The sequence below is a fragment of the Pongo abelii genome, chromosome 8 (genome assembly GCF_028885655.2).
Source record: "Pongo abelii isolate AG06213 chromosome 8, NHGRI_mPonAbe1-v2.0_pri, whole genome shotgun sequence".
NCBI lineage: Eukaryota > Metazoa > Chordata > Mammalia > Primates > Hominidae > Pongo > Pongo abelii.
The window spans coordinates 106,365,028-106,384,765 of NC_071993.2; the positions used below are offsets into that span (position 1 = coordinate 106,365,028).

The following is a 19,738-nucleotide window of genomic DNA, read 5'->3' on the forward strand; positions in this document are numbered from 1 at the left end:
AAAAGACACAGACTGGCAAAATGGATAAAGAGTCAAGACCCATCAGTGTGCTGTATTCAGGAAACCCATCTCACGTGCAGAGACACACATAGGCTCAAAATAAAGGGATGGAGGAAGATCTACCAAGCAAATGGAAAACAAAAAAAAGGCAAGGGTTGCAATCCTAGTCTCTCATAAAACAGACTTTAAACCAACAAAGATCAAAAGAGATAAAGAAGGCCATTATATAATTGTAAAGGGATCAATTCAACAAGAAGAGCTAACTATCCTAAATATATATGCACCCAACACAGGAGCACCCAGATTCATAAAGCAAGTCCTTAGGGACCTACAAAGGGACTTAGACTCCCACACAATAATAATGGGAGACTTTAACACCCCACTGTCAACATTAGACAGATCAATGAAGACAGAAAGTTAACAAGGATATCCAGGAATTGAACTCAGCTCTGCATCAAGAGGACCTAATAGACATCTACAGAACTCTCCACCCCAAATCAACAGAATATACATTCTTCTCAGCACCATACCACACTTATTTCAAAATTGACCACATAGTTGGAAGTAAAGCACTCCTCAGCAAATGTAAAAGGACAGAAATTATAACAAACTGTCTCCCAGACCACAGTGCAATCAAACTAGAACTCAGGATTAAGAAATTCACTCAAAACCGCTCAACTACACGAAAACTGAACAACCTGCTCCTGAATGACTGCTGGGTACATAATGAAATGAAGGCAGAAATAAAGATGTTATTTGAAACCAACGAGAACAAAGACACAACATATCAGAATCTCTGGGACACATTTAAAGCAGTGTGTAGAGAGAAATTTATAGCACTAAATGCCCACAAGAGAAAGCAGGAAAGATCTAAAATTGACACTCTAACATCACAATTAAAAGAACTAGAGAAGCAAGAGCAAACACATTCAAAAGCTAGCAGAAGGCAAGAAATAACTAAGATCAGAGCAGAACTGAAGGAGACAGAGACACGAAAAACCCTTCAAAAAATCAATGAATCCAGGAGCTGGTTTTTTGAAAAGATCAACAAAATTGACAGACCACTAGCAAGACTAATAAAGAAGAAAAGGGAGAAGAATCAAATAGACACAATAAAAAATGATAAACGGGATATCACCACCGATTCCACAGAAATACAAACTACCATCAGAGAATACTATAAACACATCTACGGAAATAAACTAGAAAATCTAGAAGAAATGGATAAATTCCTGGACACATACACCCTCCCAAGACTAAACCAGAAAGAAGTTGAATCTCTGAATAGACCAATAACAGGCTCTGAAATTGAGGCAGTAATTAATAGCTTACCAACCAAAAAAAGTCCAGGACCAGAAGGATTCACAGCCGAATTCTACCAGAGATACAAGGAGGAGCTGGTACCATTCCTTCTGAAACTATTCCAATCAATAGAAAAAAAGGAAATCCTCCCTAACTCATTTTATGAGGCCAGCATCATCCTGATACCAAAGCCTGGCAGAGACACAACAAAAAAAGAGAATTTTAGTCCAATATCCCTGATGAACATCAATGCAAAAATCCTCAATAAAATGCTGGCAAACCAAATCCAGCAGCACATCAAAAAGCTTATCCACCATGATCAAGTGGGCTTCATCCCTGGGATGCAAGGCTGTTTCAACATACGCAAATCAATAAACGTAATCCAGCATATAAACAGAACCAAAGACAAAAACCACATGATTATCTCAATAGATGCACAAAAGGCCTTTGACAAAATTCAACAGCCCTTCATGCTAAAAACTCTCAATAAATTAGGTATTGATGGGACGTATCTCAAAATAATAAGAGCTATTTATGACAAACCCACAGCCAATATCACACTGAATGGGCAAAAACTGGAAGCATTCCCTTTGAAAACTGGCACAAGACAGGGATGCCCTCTCTCACCACTCCTATTCAACATAGTGTTGAAAGTTCTGGCCAGGGCAATCAGGCAGGAGAAAGAAATAAAGGGTATTCAATTAGGAAAAGAGGAAGTCAAATTGTCCCTGTTTGCAGATGACATGATTGTATATCTAGAAAACCCCATCGTCTCACCACAAATCTCCTTAAGCTGATAAGCAACTTCAGCAAAGTCTCAGGATACAAAATCAATCTGCAAAAATCACAAGCATTCTTACACACCAACAACAGACAAACAGAGAGCCAAATCATGAGTGAACTCCCATTCACAATTGCTTCAAAGAGAACAGAATACCTAGGAATCCAACTTACAAGGAATGTGAAGGACCTCTTCAAGGAGAACTACAAACCACTGCTCAACGAAATAAAAGAGGATACAAACAAATGGAAGAACATTCCATGCTCATGGATATGAAGAATCAATATCATGAAAATGGCCATACTGTGCAAGGTAATTTATAGATTCAATGCCATCCCCATCAAGCTACAATGACTTTCTTCACAGAATTGGGAAAAACTACTTTAAAGTTCATATGGAACCAAAAAAGAGCCTGCCTTGCCAAGTCAATCCGAAGCTGGAGGCATCATACTACCTGACTTCAAACTACACTACAAGGCTACAGTAACCAAAACAGCATGGTACTGGTACCAAAACAGAGAAAAAGACCAATGGAACAGAATAGAGCCCTCAGAAATAATACCACACATCTACAATTATCTGATCTTTGACAAACCTGAGAAAAACAAGCAATGGGGAAAGGATTCCCTATTTAATAAATGGTGCTGGGAAAACTGGCTAGCCATATGTAGAAAGCTGAAACTGGATCCCTTCCTTACACCTTATACAAAAATCAATTCAAGATGGATTAAAGACTTAAAGGTTAGACTTAAAACCATAAAAACCCTAGAAGAAAACCTAGGCATTACCATTCAGGACATAGGCATGGGCAACGACTTCATGTCTAAAACACCAAAAGCAATGGCAACAAAAGCCAAAATTGACAAATGGGATCTAATTAAACTCAAGAGCTTCTGCACAGCAAAAGAAACTACCATCAGAGTGAACAGGCAACCTACAAAATGGGAGAAAATTTTCGCAACCTACTCATCTGACAAAGGGCTAATATACAGAATCTACAATGAACTCAAACAAATTTACAAGAAAAAAACAAACAACCCCATCAAAAAGTGGGCGAAGGACATGAACAGACACTTCTCAAAAGAAGACATTTATGCAGCCAAAAAACACATGAAAAAATGCTCACCATCACTGGCCATCAGAGAAATGCAAATCAAAACCACAATGAGATACCATCTCACACCAGTTAGAATGGCAATCATTAAAAAGTCAGGAAACAACAGGTGCTGCAGAGGATGTGGAGAAATAGGAACACTTTTACACTGTTGGTGGGACTGTAAACTAGTTCAACCATTGTGGAAGTCAGTGTGGCGATTCCTCAGGGATCTAGAACTAGAAATTCCATTTGACCCAGCCATCCCATTACTGGGTATATACCCAAAGGACTATAAATCATGCTGTTATAAAGACACATGCACACGTATGTTTATTGCGGCATTATTCACAATAGCAAAGACTTGGAACCAACCCAAATGTCCAACAATGATAGACTGGATTAAGAAAATGTGGCACACATACACCATGGAATACTACGCAGCCATAAAAAATGATGAGTTCATGTCCTTTGTAGGGACATGGATGAAATTGGAAATCATCGTTCTCAGTAAACTATTGCAAGAACAAAAAACCAAAAACCACATATTCTCACTCATAGGTGGGAATTGAGCAATGAGAACACATGGACACAGGAAGGGGAACATCACACTCGGGACTGTTGTGGGGTGGGGGGAGGGGGGAGGGATAGCATTGGGAGATGTACCTAATGCTAGATGACAAGTCAGTGGGTGCAGCGCACCAGCATGGCACATGTATACATATGTAACTAACCTGCACATTGCACACATGTACCCTAAAACCTAAAGTATAATAATAATAAATAAATAAATAAATAAATAAATAAAATAATAAATCATGCTGCTATAAAGACACATGCACACATATGTTTATTGCAGCACTCTTCACAATAGCAAAGACTTGGAACCAACCCAAATGTCCATCAATGATAGACTGGATTAAGAAAATGTGGCACATATACACCATGGAATACTATGCAGCCATAAAAAAGGATGAGTTCATGTCCTTTGTAGGGACATGGATGAAGCTGGAAACCATCATTCTCAGGAAACTATCGCAAGGACAAGAAACCAAACACTGCATCTTCTCACTCACAGGTGGGAACTGAACAATGAGAACACTTGGACACAGGAAGGAGAACATCACACACAGGGCCTGTTGTGGGGTGGGGGGAGGGGGGAAGGATAGCATTAGGAGATATACCTAATGTAAATGATGAGTTAATGGGTGCAGCACACCAACATGGCACATGTATACATATGTAACAAACCTGCATGTTGTGCACATGTACCTTAGAACTTAAAGTATAATAAAAAAAAAAAAATATATATATATATATATATATATATAAAAAAAAAGAAAGGCTCAGAGCTCAATAGCAACTGGTACCCAGAGTGATGTATTAATAGATGCCAAGAGAGTATCCAAAAAGTATCTTCAAATATTTGCTGCCATGAAGATGGCCTTTTAAAATTGTTTTATGATCAAAAATATAAAACAGGAGAAACTAGACTAAGAGGGAGGGCTATGTTCCCAGGGTCAAGGCTACAAATAATAGCCTTAAGTCTTACAGTGTTAAGTCATCAAATGGAGATCAATGGGCAGAGGAACAGCATCTGCCCAACATAGTTAACAACTATATAAGAAATGCAGTCCTAGAGGAAGAAACTCCCCAACATGGAATCTCTGTTTTCATTTGTCAGCAACAGAATTCCAACTAATTTATTCAGTTTCAGAAGAGAGGCCCCAGTGGCCTATGTTCCCCACTTTCTTTTTCTTTCTTTTTTTTTTCTTCTTTTTTGAGACAGGGTCCCATTCTGTTGCCCAGGCTGGAATGCAGTGGTGTAATCATGGCTCACTGCAGCCTCCACTTCTTGGGGTCAAGCAATCCTCCCACCTGTCTCCCAAGTACCTGGAACTACAGGTGCATGTCACCATGCCCGGCTAATTTTTGTATTTCTTTGTAGAGACGGGTTCTTGCCATGTTGCTCAGGCTGGTCTTGAACTCCTGAGCTCAAGTAATCTGCCCACCTTGGCCTCCCAAAGTGCTGGGATTACAGGCGTGCACCACCACGCCCGGTCAGTTCCCCACTTTCAAACTTCATTAGGATTGTCCTCTACCTCTGCAGAAACACTGGATTTTCAGAACAACTTCCCAATATGATTAATAATCTCTATACTCTTAACTATTCTAACCATATGACTTCAGTTCATTGAGGCAAATCATAATCTCTCATTCCAATCCATACAAAACCTTAATCAAGTTCATTACTTGCCTAATCATGGACCTGAGTCCCAAGACCTTCACCAGGGCCTTCCCTGCTTCCTGGTACATGTACAAATGTATGGGTGTGCAACCTTTATTGTCCTCTGCCGTTCTGCTTATCAGGGCATCTGGGTAACATGATATACAAAAGAAAAACCTACTGTACACAGCATGTGGGGAATAAATCAGATGACTCCAAGATGCGGTTTTCTCAATGCATGAACTACAGGCTACATCACAACACTGACCCAGGGGAACAATAATGGCCACTGGTTTAAACTGCACAATTCCCAACTGGACTAGTGCAAAAATCTGAGCTCTTCTTTTTCCCACCCACCCAATCAGACTTATCTTCTTCAAACAACACTTTTATTGGGTAACTCCTCTACTCCAACCTTCAGTTGGCTTCTTCTGCCCTGGCTGCCAGAATCAGCCTGCCTAACCTATCCAACATGTTCCCAGCTCTCATCAGGTAGGTCTCTTTACAAGCTAGACCTGCTTAGCTCTTGCCTCTGTCCCTGGACTCCTACCATTCAAGATGAATATCTTTCCTCTTGCCCCTCTTCCATATTTTGTGGTTCTCAAAACTGGCTATACTTTGGAAACACCTGGGAGTATTTAAAAAATATGCCCATGGGGGAGAAGAAAAGGGAGTGAAAGAGAGGGGAGAAGGGTGGTGCCTCCAAGATTCTGATTTACCTGGCCTGGCATGGGGTCCACGGGGCCCAGCCATAGTATGTTTTTAAAAACTCCCCAGGTAATACTAACATCCAGCTGGAGCTGAGAACCACTGTCCCAGCCTCGCTCACACATTCTCTAAGGTTCAGCTCAAGTGCCATCTCCAGCACTCATAGGTCTCCCTCCCCTCTGAATTCCTACAACACTGAGAATCTGTTCCACTTCCTGGAACACACAGCCTATCTCGCTGTGTCTACTTCCAAATGTGTTCTTCCTCCATGTATCTCCAGTTACACATAGAATATATACCAGGAACCACTTAAATGATAGATGCTGAGATCAACAGTAGAAGTATTAAAGAATATTAGAACTGGCAGGGACTTTAGACAGCATCTACTAGTAGCTCCTGAACCCTTGGAGGGCCACAGACACCTTTTGAAAATCTGATAAAAGCTATGCACCTTCTCCTGAGAAATAAGTACACACAAAATTCTGCACATAATTTCAGGGGACTCAGAGGCCCCTTAAACAATTCCCTACGCAAGTGCTCCTCATGGGATCATAGACTCGCACTACGTGGTCTTTTTCTAACGTGTATGTGAGGCCAGAGGGCTAAATGACTTGCCTATGATCAAAAGTAGTGGCAGAGTTGGATCTAGAACCCTGGTGTCTTTATCATTCCATTAAATTCTTTCTACTTGGCATCTCCACTGACTGCTTCAAATGCAGTAGCTAAAATCTGATGATCTACTGGGCAAAACTGAACAAGTGAAAAAGCCGTGCTTTGTACATGGCCACATTATTTGCACTATCAGGTTCCTGAACTCGCGCTACTGAAACCCTTATTCATTGGCAGTTCAATAGACATAACACCTAATATTTTAAACAAACTGTATTCTCAACATCTTTTTACTTTCAGTTTCTAAAAAGAAAATACATCCTTACCCAAAACTTACCCGCTTCTCCTTGAGAGCTGGGCTGTCATCCCCAAGAGCAAGACGAGAAGCACAGCTCCGGAACTCCGCCAGGCCCAGGATTGGCAGATACTCATGATTTAGGCTATTGTCATTAGCAATCTTCTGCTCCACTTTCTTCACTACTGGCAAAACCCAGGGATGGCAGTCATCCGTGCGATACGCTGGAGAATGGAAAAGAGTTATACATAGAGGAGGTTCAGGCTGTGTCCAAGTTAAGAGTTTGTAACTGTGAATTAGGAGAATCCCACCACCTTCTGGTCAAAACAGAACAGTGAAGGAAATTGGAGAAAAGTTTGTTCACTTACTGAGTACCTAATTTGAGCCAAGTATTGGGCTAGGTGCTGGGCAAACATAAGGGCAGATGTGGTCCCCATCCTTGTGGAACTTACAGCTCTTAACTATGTGACCTCCAAAAAGTAGAATGCTGAAATAAAACTGGGACATCACAGAGCCTGGTCACATGAGAAAGTACATAGAAAAGCACTCTGCAAAGTAAAAAGCATCTTGCAAATGTCATGTCAATATCGCTAGTGCACTGAGGTCTCTAGGCCATTGGCCCAGCAGTCTTCTTCCTTCTGCATCTCCCCAAGAGACTTCCAGAAAAAGCCTAGGTGCTACTTCCACATGAACCTGGCACCTTTAACACAAACGTGGAGAAGGAGTGGAAGAAGGCCCACCACTCCTCTTGTCCTAGAAGAGCAGAAATAAGACGAATGATAAGCAAATGCCCTGACGATTTCAATGACAGGTGACACAATCACCCAAGACCCACTTAAACACATCTTTATCTTCTCTCTGTATTTTGACCTCAGCCAGTATTTACCCTTCTGACTTCATCCCACTTCATCTGCCTCACCCCTTCATTGATCTAAATTGATCTATTTCACAATATTTAATCTTGCTCTACAGTAAACCTCTAAGCATTTCCTCTTCCTCTGAAAGTATTTTTAAGTCACTCTGAGTTATCCAGCACCAATTTTTTTCCCTACACTATTCTATGATTATGTTAGGATTAGAGCTTTACAGGGCAGTTACTTTAGTTTTGCACCCACGCCAATAATCTCTCCAAGTAGGATTCCTGGCAGGGGTCATTTGCCTCTCTGTTTGAATGTTTAGGTCCTCAATAATCCTACACTTACGCAAGTGATTTTGAAATGGAAACAAAATTTTAGAGTGATACTGATTTTTATTTTCTTGATTTCTGCCCAACATTAATCCCTGACTTAAAAAAAAAAAATTACATTTTAGAGCTGTTGTTACTGTTTACTGAACAACACTTGTTGATTGTAGAAAATTGGGAAAAGCCCAGAAGGTAAAAAATAAACATTATAATTAACGTGTGATGGTGTTTTGAAATGTGAGAAGGAAATGAGATTTGATAGGGGTCAGGAGTAGAACGATATAGTTTGGCTGTGTGTCCCCACCCAAATCTCATGTTGAATTGTAATCCCCAGTGTTGATGGACCATGGGGGCGGATTTCTGCCTTGCTGTTCTTGTGACAGTGAGTGAGTTCTCACTACATCTGGTTGTTTAAAAGTGTGTAGCACCTCCCACTTTGCTCTCTCTCCTGCTCTGCCATGTGAAGGTGCTTGCTTGCCCTTCACTCCTCCTCCATGATTGTAAGTTTCCTGAGGCCTCCCAACCGTGTTTCTTATACAGCCTGTGGAACCATGAGTCCATTAAACCAATTACCCAGTCTCAGGTAGTTCTTTATAGCAATGTGAGAACTAACATAACATATAATCCCAGTACTCAGAGACAAGGAGTATGAAAATTTTGGTGTACAACCTTCTAAGCTTTATTTTTGATGGGCATATTCTTTTATAAAATATGGATCATACTGTATGTAGAATTTTCAACATGCCTTTTTCCATTTAAATATATATTATGAATTTTTCCTCCTCATTAACTATTCTTCTAATAGGTGACATGTTTGCATGTCTCCATCCCATTCTTATCCTCTATCTACCTAGCTCTCAAATCCCTCCCTCCATAAATAACAACTATTAGTTTCTTACATATCCTTCCTGCATTTCCCTATGCCTACACAAGCAAACACAGCTTCTTACATATGCCCTTTTAAACAAAAGGTAGCATACGGCATACTATACACTGTTTTGTGTTCCTTGCTTTTTCCACTTGAAAATCATTTTACATTTGCGCATAGAGAGTGTCTTGTTCTTTTTTACAGCTGCTTAGCTGATGAATGTACCATATTTTACTTTGCCAGTCTCTTGTTGGACATTTGAGTTGTTTACAATCTTTGGCTATTAAAACAATACTTCAGTGAACGACCCTGTACATACGTCATCTCACACGTATGCAAATATATCTGTAAGACGCCGGGCGGAAAACAAAAGAGTGGGCTAAGAAGTATGTGTTTTTGTAGTTTTGACAAATACTTCCAAATTGTCCAAAATGATACAGGAATTATATCAATTTACATTCCCACCAGCACTGTTTAAGAGTGTTTGCTTCCACACAGCCTTACGCACTGAGTGAATTTTTGCCAATATAATATGTCAAATAGTTTTAATTTGCATTTATCTTATTATGAATGCAATTGGGTATTTTTCATACATATGAGCCATTTACAACATCATTTTAGTGGATAAATAATATTTGTTTTTATATATAATTTATTAACTGTGTTGCTTTAAATTATTTGCTATTATAAACATTGTGATAAATGTTCATATATTTATGCATATTCGTGAGTGTTTTCTTAGGAAAAATATCTAAATGTTAATTTATTAGGTCACAGGATATACAGCAAAAAGACTTTATAAGATCATTTTGAATGTCTTCTAACAGCTAACTCTACCCTCCAGGAATGTGTCATCTGCAAATCTGAAAAACATTTCAAGCTAGTAATAGAAATGTGGACAGGGCTACAGACTGACAGAGCCACTGACCAAATGCCTCTGGGTAGGTGAATCAAACAATACTCTCACACCACTCATAGTCTACCCTCCGGCTCTGGTGAATCTAACTCACAATATTTTTTTCTTTTTTTGAGGCAGGGTCTCACTCTGTTGCCTAGGTGAGAGTGCAGTGGCACGAACACAGCTCACTGCAGCTTCAACCCCCTGGGCTCAAGCAATTCTCTTGCCTCAGCTTCCCATGTAGCTGAGACCAAAGTCATTCACCACCAGGATCAGCTAATTTTTTTATTTTTTATTTTTCATAGAAACAGGGCCTTACTTTGTTGCCCAGGCTGGTCTCAAACTCCTGGGCTCAAGCAAACCTCCCGCCTTGGACTTCCAAAGTGCTGGGATTACAGGAGTGAGCCACCATGCCTGGCCCAATTCACAATACTCTCATACCATTCATAGTATACCCCTTAGTCCACCAAACTTCTCAACAACTTCAAAAAGCTTCCTTCGCCAGCTGGGATTTGGTCTGGTTTCTCTAAAGATGTACCAAAATAACTACTTCCAAGTAAGAGTTGTCCCTAAAGCACATCAACCTATCTATGATCACAATGCTACCATTGTTCAAAATATTCTTGAAACTTCTCTTGAAATTGTTTTTAGAGGCAACATCTCATTATTTTGAATATCCTCAATAGTGCCAAATCTTAGTCCTTTGAAAGCCAATTATTTTTCGGGAATAGCATTTGCATCATCTCCATTGAAAAGAGTGGGTGAATAAGCTGGGTAAAACTCACGGAGAACAATTATTTTAAAAAATGATCTCTTGTGTGGGTCCTACACGCCTTGATAGCCAGTCTAAAAGGGGTTTCTAGAATCTTGGAACAAAAAAAGCATATTTGAACTACCTACAAAGGATACTATGTAGATGCAAAAAAATTTGGGCTGTTTATAGAAAAACCAGTTCTGTTATGTTTCAGTTCTGTGTCTGGGTGTTATATCTATTCTACAACATTATTAGGCTATGTGTTTATATTTATGATAATGTCATTCATAAATAATGTGCTATGAATAAATAAAATATGAAAGAGAAAGAAAAGACTGGAATACTGCTGTTCTTACCACTACCGAATACTCTGTGAAACTCTAAAATTCCAATACTACTACTTGGGTTGGGGATGGTTGGAGAGGCATTGTGTCTGTACTGTGACTAAAAAAAAATTGGCCAATTTACAACTCCCCTTCCTTCTCCATTGCCCAGTTTTTCCCAGGTTGAGTTCTAGATTTGTTCCCAATGCCTCTCCTAACTGCCCTAGTGAAGCAGAACCAGATTCCTCTTGGGTGACTGGAGCAGTGAGGTCAGGCATTAACAACAACCACTATTCCTGCTCTCCCCAAGAATTTTTATTCCTATTTGTTGGACCCTTGAGTTTCTCATTCACACTTTCATTCACTCGCTCACATAACAAATACCTACTAAGTCTCACCATGAGCCAGGCACTGGCTAGTAGAAGCTACAGAGATTGATAAAATAAGATCCCATCTGCCCTCCAAGAAACACAGAGCATAGATAGAGCCTTTAATTCTAATTTGAGGAATCAGAGAAGATTTTACAGATAATGAAGAATGAAAGATGAATAAGAGTTTAAAAGGTAAACAAGGGAAGAAGGGCATGCCAGAGGGCACACCTGTGCAAGACCTCAGAGGCCTGGGGAGCATGAGGTCTTTGAGGATCTGCATTTTCATGACTCTGACGTGGAATCCATTAAGGATTAGTGGGGAGTGGCTAAAAGAATCCTGGAGTCTCTTTTAGGGAACTTCAGTTTCAATGGGTAACCACTGCAAACATTTAAGCAAGAGAATGACATGAGCAGCTGCACATTTTAACGGGATCATTTGAGTGACACCACAGAAAATAAACCGGAGAGAAGGACAGAGACAGTAGCTAAGAAGGGTGAGTTACTAGTAGTAGAAGCAGTAGAAAGCTACTGCAATATTCCAGAAGCGAAATAATGAGGCCTTGAATTCACACAATGGCAGCAGGGATGAAGAAAAGCGGTGCTACTGGAAATAGATTCGAGGTAGAAAAGACAGAACCTATTGACCAAATAAAAAGACAGGGGATTGGGGAAAGGGCTGCTGTTGACCCCAAGGTCTCCCTCAAGTCTGGATAATGAGTGGGTGGTGGTGGTGGGGTCGACCAAGATCTAGAACACAAGGGGAAGATAAAAGAAAAGATCAAGGGGAAGGTGGAAACGATAAGCTGTGCTTTGAACATGCTGGATTTGAGGGAGTTGTAGGATGTGTCCACTGTAGGCCTGACATTCAGAGATGAGGTCTGGGGCATGGAGAAAGACATTGACGGAACCTGAGGGCAGAGAAATAACACGGATTTACTAAATACTTTGTACATACAAGGTACTGCACTAAATACATTTCTTTACTCTCATTTAATTCGTATAGCAACCCACAAAATAGATATTGTGATGTCTATTTTAAGGATCTGGCTGCTGCAGCCAGAAAAGTCAAATCATTTGCCTAGGATCACAGAGATAACAAGAGCTAGGCTGTCATACTATTAAGTTCATGGATCCACGTGCTTTTTTAAAAGCAAGAGATGTCTAGAGAAAGCCTGAAGCAAGCAGGTCCCTGGGACCATGTCAGGGGCCTTTTTATCAGCATGCTCCCCAGCTCCATGCCCCACTGCTCTTCTTCCTGGACATAAACCCTTTTAGGGGAGTCACACAGTCTACAGGTGGGCCCAGCAGTCTTGCTTTGCAGAAGGAAAGGAAGAAAGAACACAGATTTAAATGGTCAAACCATCACCCTCATCTTCCTCCTAAGATCGCCACTTCCCTCACCTATCCCCACTCAAGAGCCTAATTAGGATACTGGGGAGAAGGCCGGGGTACTCAGAAACATCTGATAAAGCATATCTTTCCAAATATTTTATTTGAAGATGCTAGGAAACCATGTTGAAAATAAGAAATATTAAAGCTAGCAGAGTTTATCTGGGCCAAAAGAAAGCTAGGCTCACATGAAAAAATGGACTGGAGTCTTTGAAGAAACTTCTTGCTACAGGTTGCACCAGGTTGGATCCATTTCCATGTCCTTAAAACTACTTCAGTCTGAAGCTTTGAGAAGCACTAAAATGATCAACTTAGAAAGCACTGTGCTTAGCAGTGGAAAACGTGATACTCTCCTCTGTTTACCTATAAGGAAATTATTTAAATCATCACAGCAAGAAGAAAAACTGAGGAAACTAGTTGCAAGTAGGAACTGTCTGAGATTACAGTTGCAGTTTATTCTAAATGTGTCCAAAATCACTGGAACATTAACTAGATAACCTCCATTAGGTTTTATCTTAACTTGGGGGAAAAAAAGTATCTTCCCTAAGGTCAATGATTAATTACATCTTCTTCACAAGGGGTATACTTGGGGATGTGTATAAATAAGACTAGGACATATAACGGCTGGAAGGAGACCTTTTATTCAACTCTAATTAGATCCTTATCCAAACACCTGCTATCCACAAAAAGACGGGCCACAGTGATGATAAAAAATAACATTTATATATAACACTTTTCATTTACATATCACATTTCACACATAATTATTCATTTAATCCTCAGACAACTGATGAGGCCAGTAAAATTATTATCCTACGTTACAGTCATAGAATGTGCTAGTGAATTGTGGAGTAGACCTTTAGTACAGTAGAATCTTTTTTTTTTATTTTTTTATTTGTTTTGAGACAGAGTCTCGCTCTGTTGCCCAGGCTGGAGTGCAGTGGTGCGATCTCGGCTCACTGCAAGCTCCACCTCCCAGGTTCACGCCATTCTCCTGCCTCAGCCTCCCGAGTAGCTGGGACTACAGGCGCCTGCCACTACACCCGGCTAATTTTTTTGTATTTTTAGTAGAGACGGGGTTTCACCGTGTTAGCCAGGATGGTCTCAATCTCCTGACCTCATGATCCGCCTGCCTTGGCCTCCCAAAGTGCTGGGATTACAGGCGTGAGCCACCGTGCCTGGCCCAGTAGACTCTTAAGAGTAGAATTTGGGAGAGAGGTCATTCAGTCTTGGCTCCTCATTTAACAGATGAGCCCCAGGGATGTTAAATAACCCTTCCAAGTCACATGGCTGGACCACAGTGCTGGGCCTGTACCTAGGTCTCCTGGCTCTTCCCACTACAGTGTACTGGCTACCACCTGGAGGTACCTGAAATAGAGGTGTGGGCAGAGACTCTGAGGCCTGAGAGACCTGGCCTGGATTCCCAGCTCTACCACCCAGTGGTCAAATGACCTGGGGCAAATTGCTTCACCTCTCCAGTCTTCAGCTTCCTTGCCTCTAAACAGTAATAGTAATAAACCACCCTCCAGAGTTGTGAGCATTAAATGAGATTACATTCATAAATAATTTGCTCATGGTAAGGAGTTGGAGTTCCTGGAAAACATGACAAAGGCACCATCACAGCTGAGGTGGCCGTCTGAGTCAATGACTCCAATCCTGAGTCCATCGCTTCTGGCCTGTGCTGTTGGGGTGCTTTTTCTCTGCATGAGCAGTTTATTTGTGAACCAATGTCATAAATTAGTTCATTTTGCAGTTCTTGAACTGAAAATTTTTATTCAATATCTTTTATGAGAATCACTCAAAGAAATGCCAAAACAACAACAGTAATACCTAACACTTACATAAATCCTACTTATGTGCCAGATACAGCTATAAACACTTTAAATGTACTTAATCCTCACAGAAACCCTGTAAGATAGTTCAAAGATAAACTGCATTAATAAAATAAATCTGATGTGGTTTTTTGCTGTTTTTTTTTTCTTTCTTGAGATGGAGTCTCACTCTGTCACCCAGGCTGGAGTACAATGGCGTGATCTTGGCTCACTGCAACCGCCACCTCCCAGGTTCAAGCGATTCTCCTGCTTCAGCCTCCCGAGTAGCTGTGACTACCAGTGTGCACCACCACGTCTGGCTAATTTTTGTATTTTTAGTAAAGATGGGGTTTCACCATGTTAGCCAGGCTGGTCTCGAACTCCTGACCTCAGGTGATCCACCTGCCTTGACCTCCCAAAGTGCTGGGATTACAGGCGTGAGCCACCATGGCAGGCAAAATCTGACGTTTTAAAAAGATGTATTTAGATTGACAGTAATACTAATTCTTTGTATATATCTGGCTGCAAAGAAACGCTTGGAGGTTTTGGACTGGATTTAAATTAAGAGACCAAATGGTGTCCATTCAAATTCAATTTGAGGCAGTCTTTCAATATTTCTCCCACTCTGTTGCCTGCTAAAAACATCATTTTCCCTCAATGGGCCAAACTATGCAGTACTGCCTTATTTTAAAAGCTTTATGAAGAAAAATTTCAAACCTATACAAAAGCTGAGAGAATAATACAACGTATGCCCATGTACCCATCACCCAGCTTCAACAAATTACCAGCTTCAACAAACCATCACTTTTCGATGGATTTTTCCTTACCCCTCCCCATACTCCTTAGTGAAGACTTTTTTTTTTTTTTTTTTTGAGACAGAGTCTCGCTCCGTCGCCCAGGCTGGAGTACAATGGCACGATCTCGGCTCACTGCAACCTCCGTCTCCCGGGTTTAAGCAATTCTCCTGCCTCAGCCTCCCGAGTACCTGGGACTACAGGCGCCCAACACCACGCCCGGCTAATTTTTTGTATTTTTAGTGGAGATGGGATTTCACCGTGTTAGTCAGGATGGTCTCATCTCCTGACCTCGTGATCCGCCCGTCTCGGCCTCCCAAAGTGCTGGGATTACAGGCCTGAGCCACCGCGCCCAGCCGACTTTTTTTTTTTTTTTTAACAAACGCTATGCACAGACAAAACGTTATCTATGAGAAACCTGATTCTGAGCGTCCTTCATGTCACACTCTGCTACAAAATGATTCCACCTTCTCTTTCCACAATGTCTAGTCCTTTTATTCTAAGTCTATTCCCTAGCATAAGACTTTATCCCACCCATTTTCATCTCTCTGGCTGGTCTTTGCACGTGGCAAAACCCAAATGGAGAAAGTGTCTGTGGGGCTTCAAACATCCAAATGATAGTGAGAAGAATAACAAATTCACCAGAGAGGGTTAGGGGTAAAAAATTTGAGAGGCACTCCAATATAAATCTTCTTTTCAGATGGGGAAACTGAGGCCCACGATCTGAGTTGTCCAAGGTACAGATGAGAATCACTTGAATCAAGAAATGAAGATAGGATGTGTGGAAAGTAAGCGTCTACCAACCATACTTCTCTCCACTCCTTTCCACCATCTCTACCCATTTCTACCACATCTGTGACGGCCAGAACCATCTCCCCAGACCCCCCGGGGGCAGCATTAACCTGTCTCAAAGCACTGTGTAACACCAGCAGATTTTTAAATCCTTAAGGGCAAAATCAAGCCTCAGTCTCCCCCCACAAAGCTTAATAAGGTGGCTGATTGATACTCGGTGGTCACTCAAATATTTACCGACCCACAACAGAGCTTTCTAGCGTTAAAAGTTCTCCTTTACCCATTTCCTAGCAACTAGAACCTTAAGCCTATCAGGCTTCCTATTTTTCTCCCTCTCTCTACAAGCTCCGGCAGCCTCATTTCTTAGGAGGATGTAGTATAAAGAAGGCAGAATGGGGAATCAAAAAGACTGAGTTTGTGTCCTGGCTGCTACACCTGGTTTGTGCGGCCTCGGACACATCGCCCCTTTCCAGGGACTCCACACCCGCATCTGTAAAATGGGCAGGTTTTAGGAAGCCTTCGTGGATCCAGCCTCCTCTCTGGCGCCGCCCTCTCCAGGCAGCGCCACACTGGGCCTCGGCTTCTCCCACAGTCTCCACGACCTGGGTTGGGTCCGCTCCACTCCCCGAGCTGCTCACACTCCAGAGCACTACATCCTTACCTCCCACTCCCAGGTTGACCTTGCGGGGGTCCGGATCCTCCCTGAAGTCGGCAGTGAGCTTGAAGACCAGGACAGGCTGGGCCTGCGGAACCTCGGCAAAGACTGACGGAGGTGCCATATCGAGAGAGTAGGAAATCAAGAGGTTTCACCCCTCGCCCGGAGCTGGCCCGTCAGGTCTGCACGTTGCGACTGGAGGAGACTCTCACCTTCACCTAGCCGGCGGGGGCGGGCCCGCGGCCTCCAATGGTCGAGCCGCGTCCAGAGCTTGGCAACGCGATTAACCAATCGTCAGCTTCTGACGACAAGGAGACAGGGGAGAAGGAACGCTATCAGCCAATCCAAGAAAACAATCTGATCGGCGGCCGAGAATGATGCAACCAATGCAATTTACTCCGGCTGAGGCGTGGGCGGAGACTACGGTTGATTGGTAGAGCGTGCTCCTATCGCAGAGGCTGTTATTCCTTGGGTCTCCCGGCTGAGGGGAGGAGCCGAGCGAGCGGCGGGTGTCGCTGAGAGGCCACCTTTCGACCTTCGAGGGCCAGGAGGCTACGGGGAGGTGGCCGGAGGGAGTTCCCGAACACAGGTCTTCCTGTTCCCGCCGAGCAGGTGTTGGCGCTGCCAGGCCCGGCCTGGCGCGCCCGGGCTGGCAGCCAAATACCCAGCGTCTGTGCTCGGGACGCGAGTGTTCGGCCAGAACGTGCAGCTCCAGAGCCCGCGCGGGCGACCTTGACCACCTTTGTCGGCTGTTTCCCCCTGAGGGAAGTATACCTGTGCTGCCAGTCTTGGTCTCTGGCAGGGAAGGTCCTTCCAACAGGGAGGGGTGCCAACGAATTCCTTTTTGCCGCTCTTCTATTAATAGTTTGAGATTTTCCTCCCCGATTCCTTGCAGAGAGGGCCTGGTCCTCAAGGACCTCGGGATCTGGGCTCGGCGTCTCTTCCCAGCTTCCTCCCGCGCGCACCGGACCAGATCTTGCTGTCGTCAGCTGGCTGGTACCCAAAGTTCCTCTTCGTCAGGCTGTTCCTTCCCCGTTAGAGTCCTTCCTCCCCAGGAGCCCTCTCCATCTGTTGACCTTCAAGACCTAGAGCGAATGCCACTTCATCCATGAAGCCTTCCCTTAACCCTTATTCTGGCCAAAATGTCTCTTTCCTGTGCTTCTGTACTTTAACAATTTTAGAAAATGCCTTTGTGGTTAAGAACCTGTCCCCGGGACCGGACTATCTAGGTTTAGATTCTGGCTGCCGCTTACGAATTTGGGCAGGTTTAGTCAAGTTATTTTAACCTCTCTGTGGAAGTTCCTGCTCTGTGGAAATAATAGTATTTTCCTCAGAGTTGGTGTGGGGAGTTGGTGAGTTAATACATATACGAAGTGGTTAGTTGCTTATAAGAAGGACTCTCTAAATGTCAGCTATTGTTAACATTGCATATGTGCCACCCTTCGTAGATGGTAAACTGCTTTTTTTTTTTTTTTTTTTTTTTTTTTGTTAACTTTTATTTTAGGTTCGGGACACATGCACAGGTTTGTTTTATAGGTACATTGCTTGTCATGTGGGTTTGGTGTACAAATTATTTTGTCACCCAGATAGTAAGCATAGTACTTCACAGGTATTTTTTCTGATCCTCTCCCTCCTCCCACCCTCTAGCCTCAAGTAGGTCCCAGTGTCTGTTGTTCTTTTCTTTGTGTCCATGTGTTCTCAATGTTTAGCTCTCACTTACAAGTCAGAACATGCAGTATTTGGTTTTCTTTTCCGCCTTAGTTCACTTAGGATAAAGGCCTCCAGCTCCATCCATGTTGCTACAAAGGACATGATCTCTTTCTTTTTTATGGCTGCATAGTAGTCCATGGTGTATATGTACCGTATTTTCTTCAGTCTACTGGTGATGGGCATTTAGGATGATGCCATGTCTTTACGATTGTGAATAGTGCTGCAGTGAACATACATGTACATGTATCTTTATGGTAGAATGGTTTATATTCTTTTGGGTCTAGACCCAATACTGGGATTGTTGGGTGGAATGGTAATTCTGTTTTAAGCTCTTTGAGAAATCGCCACACTGCTTTCCGCAGTTACTGAACTAATTGACGTTCCCACCAGCATTGTATAAGCATTCCCTTTTCTCCACAACCTTACCAGAAACCAGCATCTGTTATTTCTTGACTTTTATTAATAGCCATTCTGACTGGTGTGAGATGATATCTCATTGTAGTTTTGATTTGGATTTCTCTAGTGATTAGTGATGTTGAGTATTTTATATGCTTGTTGGCCATGTAGCTTCTTTTGGCTAGGGACCTGTAAGTCTCCCTAGGTTTCTTGCACTTACTAAGCCTTCAACAAATAGTAGAAGAGTCAATTCTCTTGGTGTTTCAGAAGAAAACAATATCACAGCTCCTCTCCACTGGATAATACTATAAATCTTAAAATGAATTTTCATTCAGAGTAATAAACACAAGCCAAAGAACTTTGTGTAACATCTGTCAACTTTTTGTGTTATCTATTTCTTTTCCGAAACATTGCCTCTGGTTTTAAAGGTAACTGCCCACAGTGTTTCACTAATAACATTTTAAGCATTACAAGTTCAACACTGAAAGTCAAATGACAACAAACTTTCAGTGCTTCCAAAAGCAGGGGCAGAGGGCAACTGCTGAGGGGGGCATTGTATAGCCTAACCTTCCCAGAATTTGATTTAAAAGTATGATCTTCACAGCGTTGGCCAGCAATGTCATGGTCATTCCCTACGTCATTCCCTGGGAGAAAAACAACCCTAGGTTACCTAAACACTGTTGGCGAAGACCAAATATTTACTAACATCCTAAGCAGCCCCATAATCAAGCCAATGCTGATAGGGACAAAGAAGGTGCCATGTGCAGTTTTTCTCCATG

General features: G+C 42.2%; 1 protein-coding gene across 1 annotated transcript in view; it reads right to left on the reverse strand.

Annotated features, from left to right (window-relative positions):
* Positions 1 to 17,070, reverse strand: part of GOT1 (glutamic-oxaloacetic transaminase 1) — a 33,284-nt gene extending 16,214 nt beyond the window's left edge. Inside the window, 2 exon segments of the mRNA NM_001135449.2 lie at positions 7,058 to 7,239; positions 16,860 to 17,070. Coding sequence (NP_001128921.2) covers positions 7,058 to 7,239; positions 16,860 to 16,977 — 300 coding nt within the window. The 5' untranslated portion in view covers positions 16,978 to 17,070.
* Between the last annotated feature and the right edge of the window lie 2,668 nt (positions 17,071 to 19,738).